The 25,960-nt window shown below is 41.3% G+C and overlaps 1 protein-coding gene across 4 annotated transcripts in view; it reads left to right on the forward strand.

Annotated features, from left to right (window-relative positions):
• The window catches only part of GLRA1 (glycine receptor alpha 1), a 99,688-nt gene that overhangs the window by 11,015 nt on the left and 62,713 nt on the right, over positions 1–25,960 (forward strand). For 2 of the 4 annotated variants that reach the window (XM_017875724.1, XM_017875723.1), the window contains exon 2: positions 20,973–21,100. The exons of 1 other annotated variant lie outside the window; for it this stretch is intronic. In XM_017875724.1, the coding sequence (XP_017731213.1) occupies positions 20,973–21,100 (128 nt within the window). Of the gene's footprint in view, positions 1–16,427; positions 16,466–20,972; positions 21,101–25,960 lie in introns of those variants that run through there. One more of the 4 variants, XM_017875727.1, reaches the window with a different exon arrangement.

Here is a 25,960-nt window from a genome sequence, read left to right on the forward strand (position 1 = left end):
TTCAGACATCCCTTAGCTGCTGTGCTACTGTAGTAAGCTGCTTCTGTTTTACAAAAAAATGGGATTATTCTAAACACCATGTTTGGCAACTTCTCTTTTATCACTCAGGAATACCTTGTCAGTGTGCATATGGATCTACCTCATGCATTTTTGCAGTTGTGCTGCCCTTCTCTTGAAAATGCCAGGTTTTAATATAATATGAAACTCTCAGCTTGCTGCACACAGCACCCACTGCTATTTCCAACTCCTTTATTTCACACAAACTGAATTCCAACCCAAAATGGATTTCTCATTGTTCATAAGCAGCACAGCCATAAGTCTCACCTCTGTATTGTAACTCATGTTGTACCCTATACTCTCCATAAATCTGCTAAAGCTCCCCCCTCACTCTGCCTTAAAAGACACACCAACCAGCTCTAGGTTCAAACTCACCTGATTTTGAATCCTGCCTATGTTACTTCCTTGCTGTATAGTCTTGGCAGTTTGCTCAATCTTCCTGAGCCTCAAGTTCCTCATCTTAAAAACTGAGAATAACAACTTCACTGATAGACACACGAAGTCCCACTTCAAACACATTTTCCCATCAGAGCACAATCCCTTAACAAATGGTAATTTCCTCTCCTCTCTGAGTTGCTATCCATGCCTTAAGACCCATGTCTGGTGTCATTTCCTCCATGAATTGTCCCTGGATTGCCTCTATGCCTAGCCCCGACTGGGCACGGACTCTCCTTCCTAAATCCTCTTGGAAATACTGGCATTATCCTTAGCACTCAGTTTGTTTAAAGTGACCTTACATACATTTGGGTGCCCTTCTAGCTTTCCTGTTGGATTGTAAGCCCCTCAAAGATTAGCGCTTAATGAATTTCTTGATGCATGTGAAAAGCAAACAAGAAGAAAAGGGAAACATCCCCTGGTGCTTTCCAGAGTTTTCAGCTAACTCCACTACCCCCTCATAGATAATGTCATCCCAGGGGTTCATGTATATCAGACACTCAGTGTTTGTTAAATCAAAATGCTTTCTCCCCACGTGTCTCTTCCCATCCTCCTTCTATTGGCTCTCCAGAAGCCCAGGACCTGAAAGATTCCAAATAACCAACCCTAAAGCACTGTTGTATCTCACCATGACCCCTTTCTGCTCCAAGAAATGAGTCACAGTGAGAGTGTGAGCTAGATATGGCGGCACGGCTCTGGCTCCGTAGCTGTTGCAGTGAGTTGCTTGCTCAACCTTACCCTTGCTCTCTGACAGGGCATGTCCAAACTCTGGGCCTCTCAAAACATCTGAGTCATTATAAACAAGGTTGCTCTTCACCATCACCAAGTCCTGTGGAGAAGCCCCTTCCATAAGACAAGGAAAACTTTCTAAAATAATTTTAAATATGAAGAAAGTATGGACTTACCTCAGTTAAAGGTAGTTTCCTCAATGTGACCTAAAACATCTAGTAGGAATAAAGAAAAGAAAAACAGTCTTCACAGGAGCCAAGTAAAAGACTGCATCATGCCTAGAGAGAGGGTGCCTTGAATAAATGTATTGAATATGTCTTGGAATGTAAAAAGCTATGCCTACTGAAAAAGGAGGTGATACGGCCCAGTAAAAAATGTAATGCCTCATGCTGCCCAAAATTGGACAGCCTAGATATTACAGCAAGATTTTCCTTCTGCTGCAAATTCTGCTCTAACTTTGTAACTAGTCTCAGCTTTTCCATGCCTAAAATGAGATGGAACTATGTAAAGACTATGGGTCATTCCAGTTGTCATTACCTAATTCTTAAATTAAGTTGGCATATTGAAGGCCCAGCAGTTAAAAACTCTAGCTTGGGAATCAATCATACATATTCCAAAATCCTAGTTATACTACTTGCTATGTGTATGCCTTGGAGTAAGATTATTTTTAAAATTGCTAAGTCTCAGTTTTCCTCATCTGTTAAATGGGAATTATAATTATCTCTTCTGGACAGATTATCATACATATGAAAAGGGAGAAGGCATATAGATAGTTGGCGTTGCATATGGCACACAGCAATTGTACAAAGCAGGAAAACCACTATTACTATAATTAAAGTAAGATAGGTGCAAAGTGTTGTGGGAGCATACGAAAGAGCCTGATTAACTCTGTCTGGAGGTGGGAGACAGTATAAATTGAAGACATTTCACAGGACTCAGGATAATTAAACTGGGCCGTAAAGAATGACTAATTTACCAGGTAGGCAAAGAGTATCAGGAGAGTGAAGCAAACAAAGGAAAAATGCTTGCAGAACAGTCAAGCTGAAGGATGTTGAGCTCAAGGCCACTGGGTAGGCCAGGCATCCACCCCGTTAAGTTGGCTCGTCCCATTCCTGCTCTACCCTGTTCTCTCCCAATGGGCTTTCTATCAATTAGAAGCCCAGCTGAGAGAGGATAATTTGTTCATTATCCAAAAAATATTTATTAATTCCTACGATAACCAGGAGTTGTTCTAAGTTCTGGGGATAGATACATTGAGGAACAGAAGAGTCATGGTCCCTGCTCTAACACACCTTAACTTCTAGTGGGGGGTAAAAACAAATAACTAGTGGGGGGTACAAACAAATAGACAAATTGGGAAACTATAGAATTGCAGGACCTAGTAAGTACTCTAAACCCAATAACGCAGGAGAGGGTGACAGAGAACAGTCTACTACCAAATCCACCCTCAGGACACCTACACTTTCATACATCTATGTTATCTCCCTTAAGCCTTATATAATAGGAGATGGGCAGGTTGGAGAGGACTGTTTCTTCTTCTAGTTGAGGAAACTGAAACCCTGAGGGGAAAAATGATACATTCAAAGTCACACAGCCAGTTAGTATCATGGGCAGGCAACCTCATTCCATGCAGAAAAGTCAAAAATGGCCAGGATGAATGATTACGAGAAGTGGAGAGAGAAGGGAAGGCAAATAGCAAAACAGTCTGTATAGCAGGATCCCATTTTTATTTTTTTATATGTATTAATGTTCTCTTATGGGGAAAAAATTTACAGAAATGGACTGAAAACTGCTTATAGTTGTTATTATCTCTTGAGAATGAGACCATGGGGAACTTTTATTTCCTGCATTAAATATTCCTGTAATACTTGAATGTTTTACAACAATATATATTACTTTTGAAAAGCTGGAAAATATATTTTTTAATAAAAGAGGATTCCAGAGAGCATGGGCATTCAATCAAAGTTAGAGCCCACCTTAACAAAAGGCAACCTATACCAGGTAGGAAAGAAAGACATGTGGAGTCACCCAAACCAGTGCCGTGTTGATTGTGTTTTCTCCAAATAAAAACCAGCCTAAGGCTGAAACTATTTGGTGTATTTAGAAGAATTTTCTGAATAAATGGAAGTTGCTGTTCCCACAGAAGTAATTGTGCTGGAAGCAAAATGTCGCTGGAAAATGGAAGGCTAGAGTTATATTATAGAATTAGGCACTCAGAACAACGTGATTGATGGTACATACTCTCATCAGGGTGACTGGAGCCCTACCCAATTCACTGTGCAATTTCATAAAATACTCATGACAAAAAAAAAAAAAAGTTAGAGATGGAAAGAATTATATGTCCCAATTCCTTCAGTTCCCAGGGAGTAACTGTGGCCAGAGGGAAAGGGACTTGTCCAAAGTCAACAGTAAATTAATGTCCATCGTAGACAAGAACTGAGAATTCCAAGTCTCTTATCACCATGACAACTTTCCCTAAAATCAAATCAGAGTTACACCAATAGTGTACAAGATACACTATAATGGTACAGGATAATGTTCTCTTATTCTATTTTACTAGGAACCAGAACTTACCAATTCCATTATGATATTGATAACATGTAAGACTAAAATCAAACTAAAATAAATTAAATAACAGTACATAAATTGGGCAAAACTTGTGATATGATATGCAAGTGATTTTGGTTTGGAGAATACAGCACTCTGTCGTCACATCTTAAACACTATCTGGGAGAAAATGGAAAGTATCAGAAGGACTTCTTAAACTGGGTCAGTTCTGAGCAAGGCCTAACTTTACTCTTAAGTTCCAAACAGCTTCTTCTCAGGGTAAGTCATGGACATGGGCTACAATTTGAAATCAAATAGTTAGAGAAAAGATGGTGCCTTTGGTTAAAAAGTGGACACATTCAGGAAGCAGAGCACAGCTGAGATCAGGTCACCCTTTGTGTAATTTGCCGAGTCTCTATTTGAGCTATGTTCATAATTTTCTTTTCTCTCCTTATTTATTAGAATGACATCTGTGACTCTCAATCCTTTTGCTTAAGGACAGAAATCCCTCTAAATAATAATATTGATAATTAATAATACTAGCAAATATGAATAACATGTATTTAGAACCTACTATATGCCAGAAACTTTTCAAAAAACTTGATATGTATTAACTATTTCATCTTTATAGCAACCCTATGAGGAAAGTATGATGATCATCCTCAGTTTGTAGATGAAGGGACTAAAACAGTGACCTTACCAACCTAGGACCCCTTTAGGGCACCTTGGCAATTCAAGTTTAAAGTCTTCATATGGAGAAAGACAGTGGACAAACCCCTCCAAAGACGTGGCAGGGTAGGATGGAGAAAGTAGATAGAGATGCTGAGGAGGAAAATTGAGGGACTCACCCCAAATCACAGCCACGATGGAAAGAACTTGACAACACACTTCTCTTTCAATTCTTCTACCCAAAGTCCTGATTTTCTTTCCATTTAACATTATGGGATTAAGAAGAAACAAAAGAGAAGAAAGAGTATTGAGCAAGATATAAAATGAACAATTAAAAAAAAAAACAAGAAAGGGGAGAGAAATGTGGAGATAAGCAGAGTAATAAAGAGGGAAGAGCACTCAACTCAGGTCTACTCTGGGTTCCACCAAGGACTCATTCTGTGAATCTCTTTCTCTCTTGGAAATGCATTCTTCTCATCTGTAAAATGCATTAGTACACTGTACTAGAGGACTTCTAAGATCGCTCTCAACTCCATCATCCCAGGATTCAGAAACAAATGAAGGAAAAGGAAGAAGATAGAGAAACCAGAAGGGGAAAAGAATGTAGGAGGGAAGAAGCAAAGGTTTTAAGGAGGAATGATGACAGGAGGAGGAAACAAGAGAGAGAAAGGAAGACATTTTCCAAAGCAGTTGGAATCTGCTTATCTTGTTGAAAGAAAAGGAAGGATCCTCACATCAAGAATTCCAACAATAAAAGCTTTCTCTTCATGCAACTAACTCCATGTTTCTTGCTGGTGGGACCCATGGCTGATGTTGGTAGGAGCCTAGACTGATGTCTACACAACAGGAGCCTGAGTAGATACCTGGGAGGAGGCAGGATGCTGCCTTGTTCTCAAAGCCCAGGAAGGAAGGCTGCTGAGAGAGCCCTCAGAAGGGCAGCCCTTCCTCCTCTTCCTCACCTCTTCCCCCTTTTCCTCATCTACCTCTTCCTCCTCCAGGTCAGATTTGTCCTCCTCCAGACAACAATTATTAGCATATTCCCAGGCTCTGGGAAAGTCCTGGGGAAACGACTAGTGAATGTGCCCAAGGGAGCCACAACTGCAACATTACAGCATTGTGCCTGCTAGAAAGAATCCTGGGAATCATCAAAAGGAGAAAATCCCAGGCAAGAAAGAGACATTGCAAGGTCATCTTCTCCATCTCTTGCTTCTGAGCGTCCCTTCCCTAATTGCCCAGGGGCTGCAATCCAAACCAAAAGATATAGCACAGAATAACACTCAGTCCTATCAGCTAAACTTTTCACAACTGTCTGAGCCATCCCAGGCCTTGCGACCTTTGTAGACAAAGACAGTGCCTCCAATTGATTGAACTCTAATGCACATGGCACAGTGCTGGGCATATAGTGGGCTCCTCGAACCCATCTGATATTTGATCCACAGGGTGACACGGTTTATTAGCTGTGTGGTTCTAATCTTTCCCCCAATAATGCCTATTCTATTGCTTAACATTTCAGTCTAAACATTCTTCCTTTTGTTTATTCCACTGCCCATGTTTTAAAGTCCAACCTGTCATTTGCCTAAGGGGATAGAAATTAGCATGTACCTGCCACTGCAGAAGTGAAGTAAAATACTCACCCAGGAGGTGACCTCTCCAAGTCTAAAATTTTTCCCAATGAAGAAGTGAGTAGGCAGTGTCACCAAATAAATGAGAGCCACAGATACAAATAGAAAGATTATAGATAATTTTTCACTTAATATATAAAGAGCAACTTCTGTATACCAGCTTCTTGGCTAAACAATTTATCTATAATTTTTTTGTAAGTCTTCTACAATTAGGCTATATTCTCAGTTTATAGATGAAGAAACAGGCTCAGAGAAGTTAAGCAACTTTCAAGAACATCCAAGTAAGTAATAAAGTGACAGTTCCAGCCCACTCCTCAGCTGTCATCCTTACAGCATGCTACTGAGCAGAACTTCAGCCTCTCCTTGAATACTTCCAGTGACAAGAAACTCATTATCTACTTCGGCAGCTTCTTTCATTATTGGGTGGCTCTAATGGTCTAAATATTCTTTCCTCACATGTATCAGGCAGCCACTTTGCTCTTTAAAAGTCTGACAGGCCTTCCCTGGTCACTTGGAACAAGTCAGTGGGCTGTAGAAGGTACTCAAACTATAGAATTAGAAAGACCTGGCTCCATTCCTACCATTCCACCTATTAACCACACTAACTGTCAAGTCACTTCTGCCTCTATGCCTGTTACTTCATCTGTACAATGGGAACACAAATACATACCTCGTGTAGTGTTTTGGAGAAGAAAAAGTAAATACTATTTGCAAAGCTAGATGTCTGGAAAATAAAAATACTCAAATCATTATTTTATTAAGTTGGGTCCCTCGTCCCCTAACAGCCCAACGGACCAATCCCTTCTGCCTAAGTCTTCTCTGAGCCAAACACCCACAGAGTCTTTAATTATTCCTTACAGGTCAATTTCAAGTTTGTTTACCAGCCCAGTTGTTCCCTTTTGGACCTGCTCCAACCTGTTAATGTCCCTCTTAAAATGCAGGACCTACAACTGAATATAATAAATTAGCCAAGATGGGAAGTACAGCCCACATCCGGTATTTCCTGCATTCCTGATGCCTTCAGTCTTCAGATTTTTCTGAAGTTCTTAAGAATTATTAGGTTAAACTTAGGTTGGCATAAGATTTTAGTGCAGATTATTTGAACCTTATTTTTCTTTGTAATAATTGCTAACATACTCAGTAGTTCCTCTGTGCCTGGCACTGCAATTCTCACCTGATACATATTTTCTTGCTTAGCCCAACAATTTTAGAAAGTATCCCTATTATTACCTTTATTTTACTGATAAGGAAACAAATTTGAAAGTGTTAAATGATCACACAGCTAATAAATCAGAACCAGCTAATAAATGGCAGAATCAGATTTGAGTCCACCATGCTATCCTACCCCCATTTCGAGCATTTAGGAAATGCTTACAAAATGTAAGTACTTTCAGGGATTAAAAAAAAATGAATATGACATAGGCAGAAGACATATGCAGGGCAATTTAACAGAAAAGGAAATGCAAAGCACGAAGCGATGTTGGGCTTCTGAACAATCTGTCACTAAGAGCTCTTTCTCCCCTCCAGCACATTCCAATGTCTACAATTTCATGGGCAATGTGAGTCAGTGGAGAAAAAGGGAAAAAGTGGAAGCAGTCACCTCTCTCCTTTTCAACTTTTACTTACTCACCATTGCCTTCAGCCCTTGCCCCTAGCACACTGCCTTATGAAGAATTAATCTTCAATGAGAGCCAAGTTGCTGGTCCTGGGGGGTTGGGAGGGGCTCCTTTACTCTGCTACGGCCTTTCTGCCTCAGAAATATTTCTAGCTTTGACTCAGCAATTTTGCTTCTAGGACATGAACATAGGTTTGTGACCAAGGGGGTTTTTCCAGCATAATTTATGATAGCTAAAAATTGAAAATAATATAAATGCCTATCAACTGTGGGAGAGCAAAATGAATACTAATTTTAAATGAGTGCATATGCCAGCCACACACTGGCATATGCACTCATTTAAAATTGTGTTTCTAAAGGTTTAATAGCAATAGAAAATGCTCATTTAGAATCTTCAGTCAAAAAAAAAGAGGAAACAACACTGATTATAATCTGTAGAGGAAAAAAAGACCTGGAAGAAATTTAGCAATATGTTAACAGTAGATATCTAGATAATGCGATTCCCAGGTGGGTTTTCATTTTTTTCCTTAAACCTCATTGTATTTTTCCAATGTGCATTTTTTGCTTTAATCATCAGAGGAAATTTTTTTTTTTTTTCAAGAATTGAAAGAATCTGGTCTGAGGGCAACCAGCCAACTTGTGAAAAATAGTTTTTGCCACTTGAAAGTTTCCATATGTGCAGCAGCAATTACTACTCTGTTACCATCAGATCATCTTAATCCTATTGATTGAAATGCCAAAGTAATGCTATTAAATTTACTACATAACAGATAAATTACTAAGAGCATAGTAGAACTACCTAAGATTGCTGTGGTACTCTTCTAGGGTCAGAGTGGGTGGCCCTTCTAGATTCCAATATAAAGCACAAAAAGCTTCTGGAAGTTCATATATTCATCCCCCAACACAAAGCCTAGATCCGCCAACTCTCTTTGAATCAATAAAAATTGTATCGAACATGTACACTGTGCCACGCACCAAAGTAAGCACTGTAAAAAAATGCTTATTCCTTACAACCTTATGAGCAACAACTATCACCCTCATTTTACAGATGCAGAAACAAAGATTTAGACAGAATAAGGAACTTGCCCAAGGCCACACAGCTAGTAAAAGCCAGAGCCTGGATTTGATGCCAGAGTCCATGTGCTTAGCCCTGGAGCATGCCCTGTTTCAGCCAGAAAACAAGTTCTTATGCTTTCTTTGACATTATTTTAAATAGTAATTTAAAAGTTAGAACAGGAGCTATCTACACACTATGGATGAGGAAGCTGAAGGTTACATGTAGTAAAGGACTTGCCCAAGATCATACAAGGAAGAATTGCAACAGGTAGAATTCTGCAAAACCAGAATCTCTGACTCCACATCCACAGCTTGTTGCATTTCCAAGGTCGCTTCTCTTTGCCTCTGAGACATGAAACAAGTGGCAGAAGGCAGTGGGACTCAGGACCCCATTTGGTCCCCCTGTGCATTAGAAAGAGGTGAGCTGCTGGAGGATCTTGAAGGTACAGGGTAAAAAGGACAGAAATCCCAAGAAGAGAAGAAAACCTCAGCAAGGACCCTGGAGCTCCTTTATCCCGAAAGAGTAAAGGGGCATTGGCCACAGAGCCTTGTCGTTTCTTCGCCATCCATCACTCTTCCTTCCACCTCATTAAGTTCCACAGGGTGTCAATGATACTTTTCCTGAATTCTCCTAAGTAAATATTCCTTCTGGAAGGTTATACTAAACCACAGAAGAGTAGAAACTTAAAACCATGCATATTTGAATTGAGTGAGCTGTTTTAGCAGATTTGAACAGCGGCTCCAAAACGTATGCCAAAATTTCACCTTGATTAGATTTATGTATCAGCTCTGCCACTAACTCACCTTGATTAAGTCTGTCAATCTCCCCAAGTCTCAGTTTTCTCATCTGAAAAATAGAAAATAAAATATTTGATGCTTCATAAAGTTGTTAGGAAGATTAGAATGCCCGTATGGAACAGTTCTTAACTTGTGGATGGCACCTAGAAAGTATTTGGTCATTGGTAGTAGCCTTTGCTAGTCTCAGTTAATCTCTGAGTCAGTTTTCTTATCTATAAAATGGAGATGATAGTCTTGCAGGAGTATAATATACATTTATTAATTTATAGCAGGTGATCAGTGAATGTCTTTTTTAATGCACAGGATGACCAGGTCTCATAATTCTATGACTCTGCTACTCACTTCTTGCCCAAGACTTTGGAACCTGCTGAGTGAAACAAAGAAGTTTCACCCCGCTGAGCATAGCAGCAGCTCTGACTCTGTCTTAAAGGATTCAGGGGAATCAACAAAGGCTATTTAGAGAGCATTATTAGAGCCCTGGAGCGTCCCTAAAACTCTGTATTTACATGCAAATACCCACTTCAGCTAAACCCTACCAACTCACAGTTAAGTGTTCACTTTCTGAAGACCAGTCACTCCATTTATTAAAGGCAGCTTCAGGTTTTAATCCAAATTGCCCTTTCTACAATTTAAAATCATTTCTTCCTCAGTGCCTAGTGAGGATTGTTTATTTTCTGAACATCCTCCTTTGAATCATAGTCTTTGGATGCTTGAAGATCACACACATCCAAGCTCTACTCCTATGAAACCTCTGTTTTCTCTGGGATAAATACTACAGTTTTGCTGATGCATTTCCTATGGGTTCATTGCAACTTGGCTTTTTTTTTTCCACTATGAGTTTGAACTAGTATAGACTTGGAAGGGAAAAGTGGTATGGTTTTTTCTAAAGGCCCTGGATATTAAAGCACTTATGTGTTCTCACATACGTTTTCCTCTATTAGTTTGAGAGCCCCTGGAAAGCAACAGCTATTGCACATTCATCACTGCTATAGTTAAGAGAGAAGTCTGTAAGGTCAGGTGAACCTGGATAAATTATTTAATCTCTATGGACCTCACTTTTCTCATCAGAAAAAACAGAGGTAATTATACCCCTACTCAAAGGGTTATCTTGGGGATTAAGTATTGCAAATAAAGCTTTTGGTGTAATGCCTGGTACAGTACTTTATAACCACTCAGTAAGAGCTGGCTGTTATTATTTTATTTGTAACCTCCTCTAACACCTAGTACAATCTCTGAAAATATAATAGGCACTTCCTAATTATTTTAAGTAAATAAGTAAATGAAATCATAAACTAATGCTATCTAAAATGAGCTTATCAGTATCTAAAAGCACCTAATGAATAAAGTTGACTAACCTGAGAAATGAGAGTTTATTTCCACAGCATCCGTAAAAGTACTGTGACCTTCTGCCATTCAAACACCTGCAATTGGTAAAGGCAGGTACTATTTTCAAGATGAGTGAACTGAGAAAAAGGCAAAACAAAAGGCAAGTTGACTACAACTAAAGTGTGATAGAAATGATGTAATAAACAGTCAAGAAGGTTTTTCCATATCATGACTGGTTCTGGGGAATGGCCAAGGAGTCAAGCAGAGGATAACCCAGACCAGACCTGGAGCCCTCCAGTTATGTTATGGTTCTACCATCTGAGACTGAGCAGGCCTCCTACCTCTCAATCGAGCCTTGGTGTCATCACCTGGACATGGAGATGCTGTCACAGGGCAGATGTGAGGATCAAATGTAGTGATGGATTTAGAAGTGCCATAAAAACTGAAAGTGTTACATGTGTGCAAGTGATTATCAATTACATTATTCCCAACCCATACTTTCCAATTCCCAGACCTCCAAAATTCCCAGTTGTAATTCCAGAGTTATGAGGAAACAGTTATATCATGAACCAGAGAGGCTCCTCAGAGGGACTCTGCAAATCACTATCACTCGGAAGAGTCAATAAATTATAGTGATTAATACCATGGGCTTCAGAGACCAGTTGTCTCATGGGGCTACCACTTACAAACTGCATAACCTCAGGTAAATTTTCTGAAAATGAAAGTGTCAGCTTCCTCATCTGTAAGATGGGGATAATGATGTCATCTTCATGGTATTGAGAAGAGATTAAATACAGTGAAATATGTAAAGTATCAATGAATGATAGCCATTACTGTCATTAGCTAATATCATGTCTTCATCTGTTTTTATCCTGTTGCTGTCTCCTCAATATCTATACTCCCAGGCCTTTGCAACCTCAAATGACCAATGCCTGCTGATTAATGCAATCTTTTTTCCCAAAACTTTCTGTCCAGAAGCCTGGGCTCCATTCTGCGCAAAGGCACATTTCTCCAGTGAGATATTTCTGATTTAAAAAAAAGCTGCATTGAAGGTAATGAGAGCCATTTGCTCTTCTGTCCAACTCGTGGGATGCATGCTGATTATGTAGGGCCTGCTAAGAGCTTTCCCTCAGTCAGAGTAAACCCAATAGGCCTGTTCTTCCACACTCAAGCCTCTGAAGAATCCCCCTGGATTCTTCACACCATAACTCATCTGAGGGCCACTTGATGCCCCCAGGCTTAAGCCAAGCATTCTTTCACCATAGGACCAGACTGCAGAACACTGAAAGTCAGAGGCACGGGAAAATTTTTCTGAGTAAGACGCATAGATACAGTTGGGGCAAAGTGAGATGGTTGTGGTAGAATTATAAATAGTGACATAAGGAAGCAGGAATGTAGGGTTTATGTGTAAACATAGGTTTGACCTAGGCCAGTAGTCCAAGATATTTCATGTGAATACCACTGAAAGAAATGACTTTTTCTCTTATTTTTCTGCCTTGTATTTTCCCTGAGGACATTAAATATTTTCCCAAGGGGCTAAGAGTATCAGGGCCATAGTTTAGGACTCTTTGGACTCCAGTCAAATCCTATCACTGATGCCAAATAATGTTGCACAGCTAAATTAAGCTTCCTCTGGAATTTCAGGTATATATCATCCATTTAACAAATATTTATTGAGCTCTGACTGTGTGCCAGGCTCTTCATGAAAACCATGTTTATTGAGAGCCTGAAGAGACATTTGTGAAAAATCATGATTTCAGGGTTTTGTCTATATAACACCTTGATGGCCCCAATTCTGAGAAAAAAGAAAGTTACAGAGCTGAAAGTTTGGCTTGAACCAGAAAAGACCAGGGCTGTCATGACTCCAGCTTTCACACATGCGCATAGAGTAAGGAAGATGAGGAAAAAAGAAAAGGTCAATGTACTGTAAGCAAATACAGTGTGGAATGCCAGAGCTGGAGAGATCAAGTCACAAGCCACAAAATTGATTAAGCCTCACTTTTCTCACCTGTAAAATGGGGACAGGCATCCCTGCCTCTCAGGCTGTTTGGAGGATTAAATGGGATAAAATATGTAATGTGCAATTCAGAGTCCACACTGGGAACAGCAGGTGCTCAATTAATGTCATTTCTTGCCACCAAACAAGAAAACAAGAAACTTTTGAAAATAAAGTGAGATGCTATAAGAGGTAAAGAGAACCCCTCATCGGGTGAATAGATTTTATAATCTACAGGAAATCCCACCCTATAGACCAGGCTCAGGGATTTAGGATGTTGTAGCAGGGCCAGGACTAGAGTGAAGCAGGTGAGGCACAAAATTTAAGGAGGTGCTCACTCTCTGGTTCCTGCAAGTGCAGGATTGGCATTTATGAAACCCTGGGATTGAGTGCCTCCTTAAATTTTGCTAGGTACCTCATTCACCTTTCTCTAGGTGGCCCTACTTTGTGGGGATACATACGATAAGGCAGGAGAGTTAGTGGATGGAAGGTTATCCAGAGGAAAACATGGAAACTGATGCTGCATAGTATATGGGATCCCTAGAGGACCAGACTTCCTCAGGTGCAGAGGCAGAACCAGATGAGATTTTAAGGTTTAGTCCAGCTCCAAGAATCCAGGATTTTACATTGCTACAAGAAGAAAATCATGTGCAAATACATGTGTTTCTTATTCAGATAAGGGTCCCCTATAGGGGGCAGTAGTAACTGTGGGATGTAGGACAGGAAGGGGGAGAGGTATCTTGTTCCATAAGACCCTGAGGTGAATTGGGCTCAGGGCATGCCAACAGTGACATTCTGTTCCCAGGGGTGCTTAGCAGATCATGAAGTGACAGTAATAAAATGTCAAGCACTCTCTGGCCAGCCTAAGCCCTTTACTGTAATCAAATAAAATCAGAATTGCACAGCTGGCTGGGGGAAGCCAGATGCTGACCTGATGATCCAACTCAGGCAAAGCTGAGGGTGACCGCAGGGCCCAGGTTGCACGACAAGCCCCAAGTGCCTTGGGATCAGAGCCAGGGATAGGAAACTGGCTCAGCCTAGAAAGCCAAGAGTGCCACCCCAGCTCAGCCCCACCTCTTCCCAGAAGACCAGGACACCCACCTACCCCTCCTCACCATCCACCATTTCTTTTCATTTAGAAAAGACAGCCCACAGGCAATGGGGCAAGAGAAAGCTTTCTCCCCTGAATACACAATTTGAAAATGGCAAATGTTGGGTCTTTCTAAAAGCACACAGAAGCTATAATTAATAAAACTCAGATGATTTCTCTAATTAATCCCTGCCTTTCCCCCAAATACTGCCTTCCACCACTGAGCCACCATAGCAGTCCAATTATGCCACCTAAGCAGAGTGGCAGCCTCTTATAATTTCTTAAGTACCTAAACTATTCTATCTACTGGACAATAAATAATTAGAGGGCAAAGGCCAGTCAAATCGAATTTTTAATTACTACTACCTGCCAGGCACTGAACAAGACAGAGCCTACCCGCAAGTGTTTCATCTTCATTTCTCATCATTTCCCATTCTCTTCTCTCCCTCCCTCCTTCATACACACACTAAACTCTTCTTTCAGTTCTCCAAGTTGTCTCTCACTTCTAAACTACACATCCTGTTCCTTCTACCCCAAACACTCTTCCTCCTGTATTTTTCCAGGCCAACTCCATACCTAACCTTCAAGTTTTACTTAAAATGTCATTTTCTCCACAAAGCCTCTTGGAGACTTCTCATCCTCTCACCAAGTGTAGTTGGGTACCTGCCCACTGTGCTTACTGAATTCCTCAATTATAGTGCTGACCGTGCCTCAAACTCCTTCGTTTTCACAGTGTCCTCTTCCTCTTCCACCTCCCACCTCCCTGTCCTCAATCTGCACCTCCAAGTTCCTCCTCCAGCTGTATGGGTCCTTCCCTTGGTTGCTCTCAGCCTCTTAGTCCCTCTTCTGCCCCCTTCTTGTCTTTCCTCCCCTTTTTCCATCCTGATCTCCTGAACTTCTCTGCCCATGGTGAACTGGAGAGGGAATCGACCAGGGGGATCCCCTCTGCTAACCCAGAGTGGTTCTTGGGGGTGTGGTGCCATGTAAAATGTAGCTGAAATTGTTTCTCCCCAGTTTTACTGTCAACCCTAGCTCATTTGTAATTCAGATTGACAGTTTTACATTGATTCTCTATTTGCAATTGATGCTGCAACTGAAGAATGAGAATCTGAACATTGATCTGGCCTTTCTTCCAAGTAAACCTTAAGAAACAGATTGACCCTTTGGAGAAAAAAGTCTTGAGACTAGGTGAGGAAGAACCAAGATACAAAATCCCATTCCTCCAAAGAAGTCCAGACAAATCTGGATGTCCAGACAAATCTGGATCCCCAGACCAGGTGTATGAAAAAAAAAAAAAAAAAAAAAGAAGGAATATTATAGACTCATAAAATGATGACAGGGATGGAAGGGCTCTTAGAGATCATCTTAATTTCATTGTATAACTGGGGAAACTGAAAGCCAACAAGGGAAGTGACTCACTGAAGGTCACACAGCCCCCCACTTCATTACATCACCCTGCCTCCAACCCCTCTGTTGAACTCTACTCCTGGAGCTTTGCATGGTCTTTGTCATTAGGAGTAACATCCGAGGTCCTTTAAGTACCAAAGTCTCTTAGTGTGACAAATCCCCTGACCAGAAGGTGGTGGAAAGTCTAGTCCATGCTCTAATCCCCACATACATCCATAAACATCCATCTATTTGTATACATAACATACCTAATACATCATACCTAGAAACCTGCTCCCATCACACAAACTCACCTACATCCATAGACACACAAAAAGAAACTAAAATATATTTGTTCCTCATCCTGTCCATCAAAACTAGCTCTTCAGGATGTAAGGATCTTCAGATTATTAAGCAAGAGTGTCTAAATAGTCCTAGAATACCCTATGAATTTTCAAAGCAACACCAGATTGCTTTCAGTATTTTTCATTTCTGTGTCTAATAGTCTAATGTTTTGTATAGTCAGTGCATCTATCGTAATAAGCCTTCTCAGTAAGGAATAGAAAACTTGGTCTCAGAAGACCTCACTGTCTTTCTGAAAATCACCATTAATCAAATCTGCCTAAACTGAGTCTGATTCACCCACCATATTTTAGTAATCCCTGAAAAAAACTGCATCATTTCCAAATACTGTCATAAGGTCAGAAAATTTTAACAATTGAGTGTTTCATTTCTCAGATTCATTCCCAGCTCTTCCGTCCAGCAGCTCATGGTCTATAAGCAAATGCTTAAGTTAACTGGGAATGTTGGTACTAAAAGAGCTCCCCAATGCATATTTACTCTACACAGATGCACAGCACATCAGATTCACCAGGGTGGAGAGGGGGAGTTTTGAATAATCCTGTGCAAATTGTGCTGTCTAAATATAGACAGAAATGTACAAGGATTATCAAGTGGAGGGAGGCACAGCTACTTTGGCATTAATATGGAGCCTTTATATTTGGAAAAGAGTTGGGAACTTTTGGCCTAGGGCACAGTGAGGGAGGAGGAGGATTTGAAGTGATTGACATAATAACAATAAATCATTATTGCACCAATTCTCTTCCAATCTTTCTTATTATCTCCGGAAGTCTCGTTAGGTGTTAATATGCCTCTAACGCCTGTCCTACACTTGCTGCACTTCCTTTGTAACTTAGAGGAGGCCTTGGGCTCAGAACATTGGCAAGCAGCAGATCACTAGAATTGTAAACTCTTCTCTTTTTGTCTTGTTGTCATTGTATTTGCTATTATGGTTCTCTTCCATTATGGCAAGTAATATTAGTTTTCTATTTGTGAGTAGTGAAATGTAGTTTCCTTTTAAGTAAGTTTAAACTTAAAAGAAGTGAGGCAATTTAATGAAAATAATTAAGTGAATGACAGAGGTAGTGAACAAACAGGGCAAAAATTATGAAAGTGGTAACAGGAAACAGCTGGTAAATAATATATGGGAGAGGCTGGACTAGAGATTCTCAGAATATGCTATTGTGAATCACTCGACAAAACAGAGGATCACTGGGTAGTTCACAACGATTTCCTCTCCATTTTTAAGTGTGGCAAATTCAGAGCAGTGTATATACAGATTGCTAGAATTCAGACACATGTTTTGACTTACTTGGATATAACAGGGCAGAACAAGCTTCAGAAACAAATCGTAATAATAGCATGACTATCATGATTTTATACTCTTCACAATTTACAAAGGACTTTCCCTTACGTTGTAGCATTTGGATAAGTCAACACTTGAAAATGTAAGTTCTAATTCCTCTGTCTTTAAAGTGCTGTGTGACCCGAGGCCAGTAACTTAACCCCCCGGAGTCTTCATTCCCTCCACTTCGGCTCAGTGCCAAGGTTTTAAGTGAGCCAGTGGCTGGGTGACCAGACTGCAAATACCTTACTGCAGACATGCAAGTTAGAATAACCAGAAGACTCTTCAGCTTTGGGGAGGATTCTGGTATTAAATGGCATGTTATGGAAATAGCAAATGGTATGGGATAATTTGGGGCGAATTCATTCTCCCACTGTACTGCCTAATAGGATTCAGGCTTATGAGAGAGGCCTAAGGGCCAAGAGATCACTTGTGCTCCAGGAACTGCTGGGAGGGAGTACTACGTTCCCAAATCTTACTATCAGAGAGGAGGGGTTGGAGAGAGTAAGGGAGCTTATGAAAGCTTCATAACTGCCACTCCTAGAGAGGTTCTAGAAGTGAATTATAACAGCAGAAAAGTCATAAATCACTAGTTGCGTGCCTGTGGTCCCCTCTGCCTACACCAGAGCCACACAGCAGCCATGAGTCCAGTGCTGAATGGACTGTGGCCCCAACTGTGGGCCATAGGAAGCATCTGGGAGGGCTTTCCAGCCATGTGGGCTCCACGGTGCAGCTGAAAGCACTGTGAGACAAGGAGCAGCCCCAGACCCACTCTGAACTGCTTCAAACACACACACACACACACACACACACACACACACACACCCCATGCCGCAAAGAGAAAAACAATGTATCGAGCACTTGCTGTGTTCTAAGAGCAGTCCTAGGTATTTTTAACTATGCTACCTCAGTTATTCCTTGTGCAAAACTCATTTGACAGGTAAGAAAACTAAAGCTCCTCAGACAGGTTAAGTAACTTTCCCAAGGTAACACAGCTAATAAATGACTAAAACAGGATGAATTCCAAATCATCTGTTCTTTTCACTCTTTTGCATTATTCTATATTATGTTTCACAGTACATTTCAAAAATAAACACATGCAATATGCACATCACAGACATACATCTACAGAAGCATTTTACACATTCACAGCCTATATCCCATGTATATATACAGCTCACATACAGACACCTCACATATACACACAAAAAATGCCCATACTAAATGCGATACTTGACATACATACACACGAACACAGAAATTCACATTTTGCAGATACAAACCTATGTGACCTAATTCACTATGCATCTGCAAACACCCCCATGCACACTCTAGTCCCCACATACATCCATACACATCCATCCATCTGTATACATAACACGTGTATACAGTCATACCTAGAAACCTGCCCACATCACACAAACTCACCTACATCCATAGACGCACACAAAGAAACTAAAGCGCATTTGTTCCTCACCCTGTCCATCAAAATTAGCTCCCCAGGATATGAGTAAGGATCTTCAGATTATTAAGCAATAGTAAGAGTGTCTAAAGAGTCCTAGAATACCCTCCGAATCTTCAAAGCAATACCAGATTGCTTTCAGTATTTTCCATTACTGTGTATAATAGTCTAATTATTTTAAAATTGTTAATCCATGTATAAATATTTATGAACACTTTTTACTAGCCAGGATATTTGATTAATTAAAGTAGCACATTATTCATTCATTCATTCGCTGTGCAATTACTGAGCACCAATTAAGTATGAGACACCATGGTAGACACAGTGGGGAATGAAAGAACAAACAAACAAATAATAAATAAAACCACCATGACTCCTGCTCTTAAAACACAAACACAAATAACTACATCAGCACCTGGTGAGTGAGTTTATGGGTGTTGGGAGGGGTGGAGGAGCAAGGAGACAAGACGGCTCTGAGGCTTCTAATCCTAGAGAGCGGAAGTATATTGACGTCATCTGGGGAAACTGATTTAGAGGAGCAAGTCTGGGAAGGAAGCTGTAGAGTTCAGTTTAGGAGATGAATTTGAGACACTGGCAGAACATTGAGATAAACGTGTCCCACAGGTGTTTTCAAATTAGGAAGGGGGTTTTAAGGAAGAGGCCAGGGTGATGACAGATTTGAGAGTCATCCATTATTAATTGATTGCTTAAACAGTTACAACTGATGAGACCAGAAAACAAGCCGAGAGGAAGAACAAGACAGGTTGAGTACAAATCCTTGGGGAACATTATGCGCTGCTTGGCTAGGTGACAGAAGCTTCCACCTTACACACACACACACAGACACACACATACATTCATATCTCTATGCATTTCCTCCAACATCCCAGTCCCACAAGCACATGTCAGTGCTGCTCATGGCTCCTAACTATCTCCTGGATATAATTTCAGTACTAGGAAAGCTCAGTTGCCCAAAACAACCCAAATTAGTGTTCTTCACTAATTTGAGACTTCAACATTGACTCTTATTGAAATCTATATGCTTTAAGAGTTTAGCGTGGCAATTCCCCAAGGATCTAGAACCAGAAATACCATTTGACCCAGCAATCCCATTACTGGGTATACATACCCCAAAGGATTATAAATCATTCTACTACAAAGACACATGCACATGTATGTTTACTGCAGCACTATTTACAATAGCAAAGACTTGGAACCAACCCAAATGTTCATCAATGATAGACTGGATAAAGAAAATGTGGCACATATACACCATGGAATACTATGCAGACATAAAAAAGAATGAGTTCATGTCCTTTTCAGGGACATGGATGAAGCTGGAAACCATCATTCTCAGCAAACTAACACAGGAACAGAAAACCAAGCACCTCATGTTCTCACTCATAAGTGGGAGTTGAACAATGAGAACACATGGACACAGGGAAGAGAACATCACACACCAGGGCCTGTCGGGTGGTGGGGAGCAAGGGAAGGGAGAGCATTAGGACAAATACCTAATGCAAGAGGGCCTTACAACCTAGATGACAGGTTGATAGGTGCAGCAAACCACCATGGCAAATGTATACCTATGTAACAAACCTACACATTCTGCACATGTATCCCAGAACTTAAAATTAAATAAATAAATAAAGAGTTTGGCAGAGGGAGGGTCATGTTCTTAATACATGAGTAATTCATACTGTGGTATGAATGGGGCCCTAAAGCCACTTTGTTGAACGGGTGTGGGGTGGGAGAGGGGTGACAGAAACAGTGTGATGCATCCCCACAGTCTGATTTCTAATCACCTAACTCTCGATACAGTGAAGTAGGCTACTACCGATTTACTCTGGGTCCTACGTCAGTCCCTTCTGCTAACTGGGCCTCAATTTCCCAAGTGAGATTTTCTGAAGTATGTGTTTCTTGAGACAGTGATCCCATAAGTACAAGCACATAAGCTTGTCAAAGCTTCTGAGGAGACTTGAGGTAAAAATGCCTGATAAAATTTGTGTTCCAGAATGCATCTGACTTTGCAAATTTTTAAAAAATTGGTGACTCTGATTCTGAAAATAAACCTTGAGGAAATGGTAAATTATTTGATCTCTAACATCCTTTCTGTCTGTGTGGCTCCATGGACCTGCGAGAGTGCAGTTGCCCAACACAGGGTTAGGTCTACTAAAAGACTAACCCTTCACTCTTCTCTCCCAGGGACACCCAGCTGCCAAGTGTGGTTACTCAAAATCCCAGAGATGAAGCACTAAAAATGTCAGTGACTTCTCAGCATCAATCAGACACTTGGCTGCCTGCCAGGATACCATGCTGGCTGATATTTGGGCTGGGTAAACAATTTAACCAGGGCCTTACCTCATTAAGGACCCATATTACTCATTTCTCCAGCTAAGAACACTCTTGTGGTTCTACAGAGGTTGGACAAGGCTGGGATCTGATCACAGTATGAGAAAGAGCCATCATTAACCTTTTGCTTTCCTCTCTTCCTCCTTAGCCTTGCTGCTTCTAAGGAGGCTGAAGCTGCTCGCTCCGCACCCAAGCCTATGTCACCCTCGGATTTCCTGGATAAGTTAATGGGGAGAACCTCCGGATATGATGCCAGGATCAGGCCCAATTTTAAAGGTAGAGAAAACATTCCTTCCAGACCCACAGGGAAATGTTTTCCCAGATTAAAGCTGCATAGTATTGCATGCAGATGGTAAATACACAGTGTGAATCTCATGACTCTTTCCTCTACCCAAGGCAGACATTCTTAATCAATTCAGTCTTCTCTCCCACCAAGCCCAGACAAAGCCTCAGAGGACTCAATTTAACAGCACCTCTGGTTTCCAGGAGTCCAAAAGTGAATTAAAAACTATCTGCTACCTCTTGTATAATGGGAAGAAGGATAAACATGGAACATGGAGAAATGGGTTCAAGTTTGGGCTCGAGTTTATTCTCTGAGCTTAGATGATGAGTCTCTCCCTTTCTTTGGGCCTCAGTTTCTTCATCTGTGCAGTGATGGGCTTGATTACTTCGGCAGCTTTTAAACATATGCTTCACGGAGCTTTCAGGCTTCCAGCAGGTGCCCCCAAAGGAGAAGCAGAGGACATGATGAGCAAGCCCACGCTGCTCCTCCCCAAGCAGCTCCACTTTTATTTTCAATAATGGGGTCCCAACTAAAATTCTTCAGCTGAAAGTTTCCCGTGGGCTAATAAATAATTTTGAAAAATTTTAGTCTAAATCAGAGTCATGATTTCAAATGCCTTCCAGGGTTGATAACTTAAATCAGTGGGGCAAACCAAGAGTAAGACAATAGGGAGTGGTGGAGACTATGAAGAAATAGAGGTACAGGCTCCTCTACAGGGGCAGCCTCTCCTTAGCCCCAGTCTGCAGTTGTCCTGCAGAAATGTAGGCCCCATGTTGCCAGAGCATCAAGTATTCCAAGAAGAGCCAGATACCGAGATCTCTATAAGACTTCCTAATTCCTAAAACAGGTAAATTCAAATAAAACATGTTTGTGACCCACATATGCCCTATGGGTTGCCAGTTCACAAACTCTACTCCAGATGATCTGAAAAGGTTCTTTTACCTCTCACAATCCTATGGGAACTTATTGTCTATAACCAAGAGACTAGTTCCCTTTGTTTACTGATGCCTCAGGAGGTTGCAGCCATCTCAAACTGCCAAGCAGAACCCTGCAGGTGCAGTCTTAAGGACCTCCTTGGGAGCCTATGCACTCTGACTTTCCTCCCAGCACCCTTGCAAAAATCCTATTCCAAGGACCTGCAGCCAGCTTCCTAGACAAGCCTTGATTTCAGGTGCCCTTCCTCACTGTTCCTTTGGCTCAAGTTCAAGACTAAACAAGGCATGTGACAGCTGGTAACAGCTTCCTAATATTTGCTCACTTTGCCCCCTGCTCTCAAGTCCCCTTCTCAGAGTGCTTGCTCCGCACAACTCTGCAAATAGAAAATGTTCTGGGAGATGCACCCAGGTCTCTGTTTGGGCCCACTATCCCCCATTTACCTCAAGGCTCCTTCACTCACCCTGCACCTTGTTCCTGAGGCCATAGCTTCCAGCATTGTTAGCATAACCCCAAGGACAGGTAAGTCAAGAACAAGGTTGCTGCCCCCAGCACACTCAGCTCAAGCCTTCACCAGGGTCACAATCTCTGATACCTAGAGGGGCAAGACAACTATAGTATATGAATGAAGCAGGGTGGAGATAAGAAAATAAAATCAGAAAACATAGGGCTTATCTAAGGGTAGCCACTTCTCAGCTCTTGTTGATGGCTATCAGGCAGGAATGCAGACCCTGTACAGCCAAGCCTTCCAATACAAGACTTGAGTCTGAAGTTTTATCTGAAATCTTGCAAATTGACAACTAAATCACCTCTTTTAAAAACATTGTCGGCCAAATCAAACACTTCCAAGAACTGGTTAGGGCCCTTGACAACCAGGTTGCATCCTCTGTCCCTCGCTGCTTTTAGGAATTCCAGTCCACCACGCCCCCTGGTGGGCTCTCTCAGAACTCCATCCTATGTAGAGGCGCCATGGTCTTGCTCTGAGAGAGGAACTCATTTCAATTGTTGAATGTGGGTGCATCCAGAGTTTATGTATTAGTTATTCTTTGTGCATAGCACTGTACTTGACACATAGAAAAGCCCCAATAAACCTTCATAAGTGAATGAATAAATAAATAAATGAGCCCACAAATATGCTAGGGCTTAGAGTAGTTAAGTGACTTTTTCAAGTCATGCTGTCAAAACCAGAGACTTGAACCCAGTTACTCTAACTTAATTCTTTTTCTAATAATAGTGATTTATTTATTTGTTTGTTCATTTATTTATTTACTTACTTAGCAGTGGACGCTTTTAAGAAATAAAATTTTATCCTGACCACTGAATCAAGGCCCTTTCAACCTTCCCACTCTGAGAACCTTACTCAGAACACTTGGGCCCAATATCTACAGAACTAGTTCATCTTTTAGGCCCCTCCCAACCCTGCACTAGCCTTAACTCCCTCGACCCCCACCTGACTGAGAATGAGGTGCAGCTTCCTGGAGCCCCACCGCAGGAGCTAAGAAGTTTTCTCTGCCCTCCTTTGTGCTGAGGCCTGAAAACTTGCCGAGAGGATTTTCTGCCCCTGAGCCCTTTGATGCCTTTCCTGTTTCCACCGACACAAATCAGATTCCCCAAAACCCCACACAAACCATAGAGCTCCTGAAAAGGCCACTGAGGATCAGGGCCCCTATGACTCCAACATGATAGAAAGAGGTTGGCATCGTTTAAAAACTCTACGGAGGGATCCATCACTCAGCAGCTGCCTTAAGTGCTAGAAATTTTCCCTGCTCCTGACTCTCGTGAAAACATGGGTAGCCGGGAATACCAAGCACACTCTGCAGAGTACAATGGCAAAGAAACTGTGAGGTGGAAGTAAAGGGCACTAAAACAGCATTCCAGTCCTCCCTCTACTTACCTGCCAGGCATGACCCCGAATGAGACACTTACTGTATCTCAGCCTCTGTTTCTGCATCTGTAAAATGATCCAGCAGGACTAGGCCATTCCAGCTCTGTTACTCTGTGTCTTCTTTATGACTTTGTGTATTATAATGGCTCCTAGGATCAGGGGTACAGTCCAATGCAAATACATACAAAAAAAAAGCAAAATTAAACTTTAATATTTAATGAAATATATACATTATCCTGCTGCCAATAGCTGAATTGTAATTTTCTCCAGGATAATTTAATTTCAGATTTATTTCAATGAACTGCACTTCCCCATAGGATCCTTTTGGCCGGCGCCCTCTCACACACATAAATCAGAAACTAATTTATATTGGAGTCACAGTGCCAGACACTTGCAGGGACTGGATGGGAACTCTGTGCACATCATTTCAAGGCATAGGCAGTAACTCCTTGGGGTATCTTAATGGCATGAGGCAACAACAAAAAAAAAACCTGGGTCTGAGTCTAAATGAAGGAGAAAAATTCTGGCCATTCAAGTTTTTTCCACCTGACCTTTGTTTAGGTGGAAGTGACAAGGAGGCAGACTTCCACTCAGCACAAGGAAAAAAATTTTAGCAGACAGAGCTATCCAACTATGGAAAGGGCTACTCAAGAAAAAAATGAGTTTCCCACTGCTGGAAGTATTCAGGCGCTCAGCCTTGAATGGGTAGCTGGTCTACAGCAGTGGTCCCCAAACCTGCTGTACATGAGACTCACCCAGGTAGCTCTCTGAACACTAGATGCTTGGGCTAACCTCCAGAGATTCGGTTTCACCTAGTATGGGGTTGGGCCAAAGAATCTGTAGTTTAACAGGTTCCCAGATGATTCTACTGCAGATAACCCTGTCTGCACTTCAGTTTGGGGAGAAATTGATGAGGTGACCTTTAAGAAACCTTCCAGCCCTAAAATCTTACAACCCTGAAATGCAAATGGATAGCTTCCATAAAGGAATTCCACACCACTGAGCTGAGAATGACTGCCTAGATCAAGAGCTACTCTCTCTCCAGACTGATGAGGAAATTGAGACCCAGGACAGAGAAAAGGCATTGCCAAGGTCAAACAACCAGTGAGTGCTGGAGTTATGTCCAAAACCCAGAGATACTGATAATCCCTTGAAGGAAAAACCTAGATTCTCATCCCAAGACTGAGTCCCCTCCTATATGCCAAGAATTCTGATCCTAGCTTAGGTTGAGCAAAATGCTTAGGCTACTTTTTCAAGAGGGACAGAATGCAATGGGTACCAGAGGGCATAAGGACATATCTACTTTCTTCTTTCCACAATAAGAAAACTTTGGTTCAAGTCCTGGTTCTACCACTTGTTAGTTGAATGAGCCTAGGTGAGTTACTAAAACTCTTGGTGCTACCTTTGTCAAGTAGGAAAAAATATTCTGCCCTGGCTACCTCAGTACCTCATAGGAATCAAGAAAGTGGACCTGAAAAGAAAATCACAAATTGCAAATTACAATCTTCATGTGAAGGGCTGTGACCATTTATCCAAGTCCTATTCACCTTCAAAGTCATCTCCAGGTCATCATCTTTCTGAGGTCTTTCCTGCCTCATTCTCCAGAACTTCTCTTGCCTGGACTCCTGCTGCTTTTACCACTCTTACCCATGGTCTCACATTTTTCTTTGGTTATTTTATGTCAGCCCTTTTTGTCAGCTTATTTGGAAACCCCTTGCTGAAAATTCTGGACTCTGCCACTGTCTGTGTGATCGTGACCATGCCCCTTCCTTCCTCTAAACCTGTTTCCTGCAGAATAACCATTAAGATGAGCACCCTTGGAGTTAGACAAATCTGAACTCAAACTCTGACACACCCATTTACTAGTTATGTAGCCATGAACAAATAACCTTTCTGAGCCTCTGTTTTCTCTTCTGTAAAATGAAGGTAATAACCATACCTTCTCCTAGAGTTGCTGAGAGGATGAAATGAAATGATGTTAATAATACTCTCAGCACAGCAGTAATCCCTGTAATGTTTAGTAAATGGCAACTGC

The sequence above is a fragment of the Rhinopithecus bieti genome, unplaced genomic scaffold, assembly GCF_001698545.2.
Source record: "Rhinopithecus bieti isolate Rb0 unplaced genomic scaffold, ASM169854v2 scaffold_7673, whole genome shotgun sequence".
Lineage (NCBI taxonomy): Eukaryota > Metazoa > Chordata > Mammalia > Primates > Cercopithecidae > Rhinopithecus > Rhinopithecus bieti.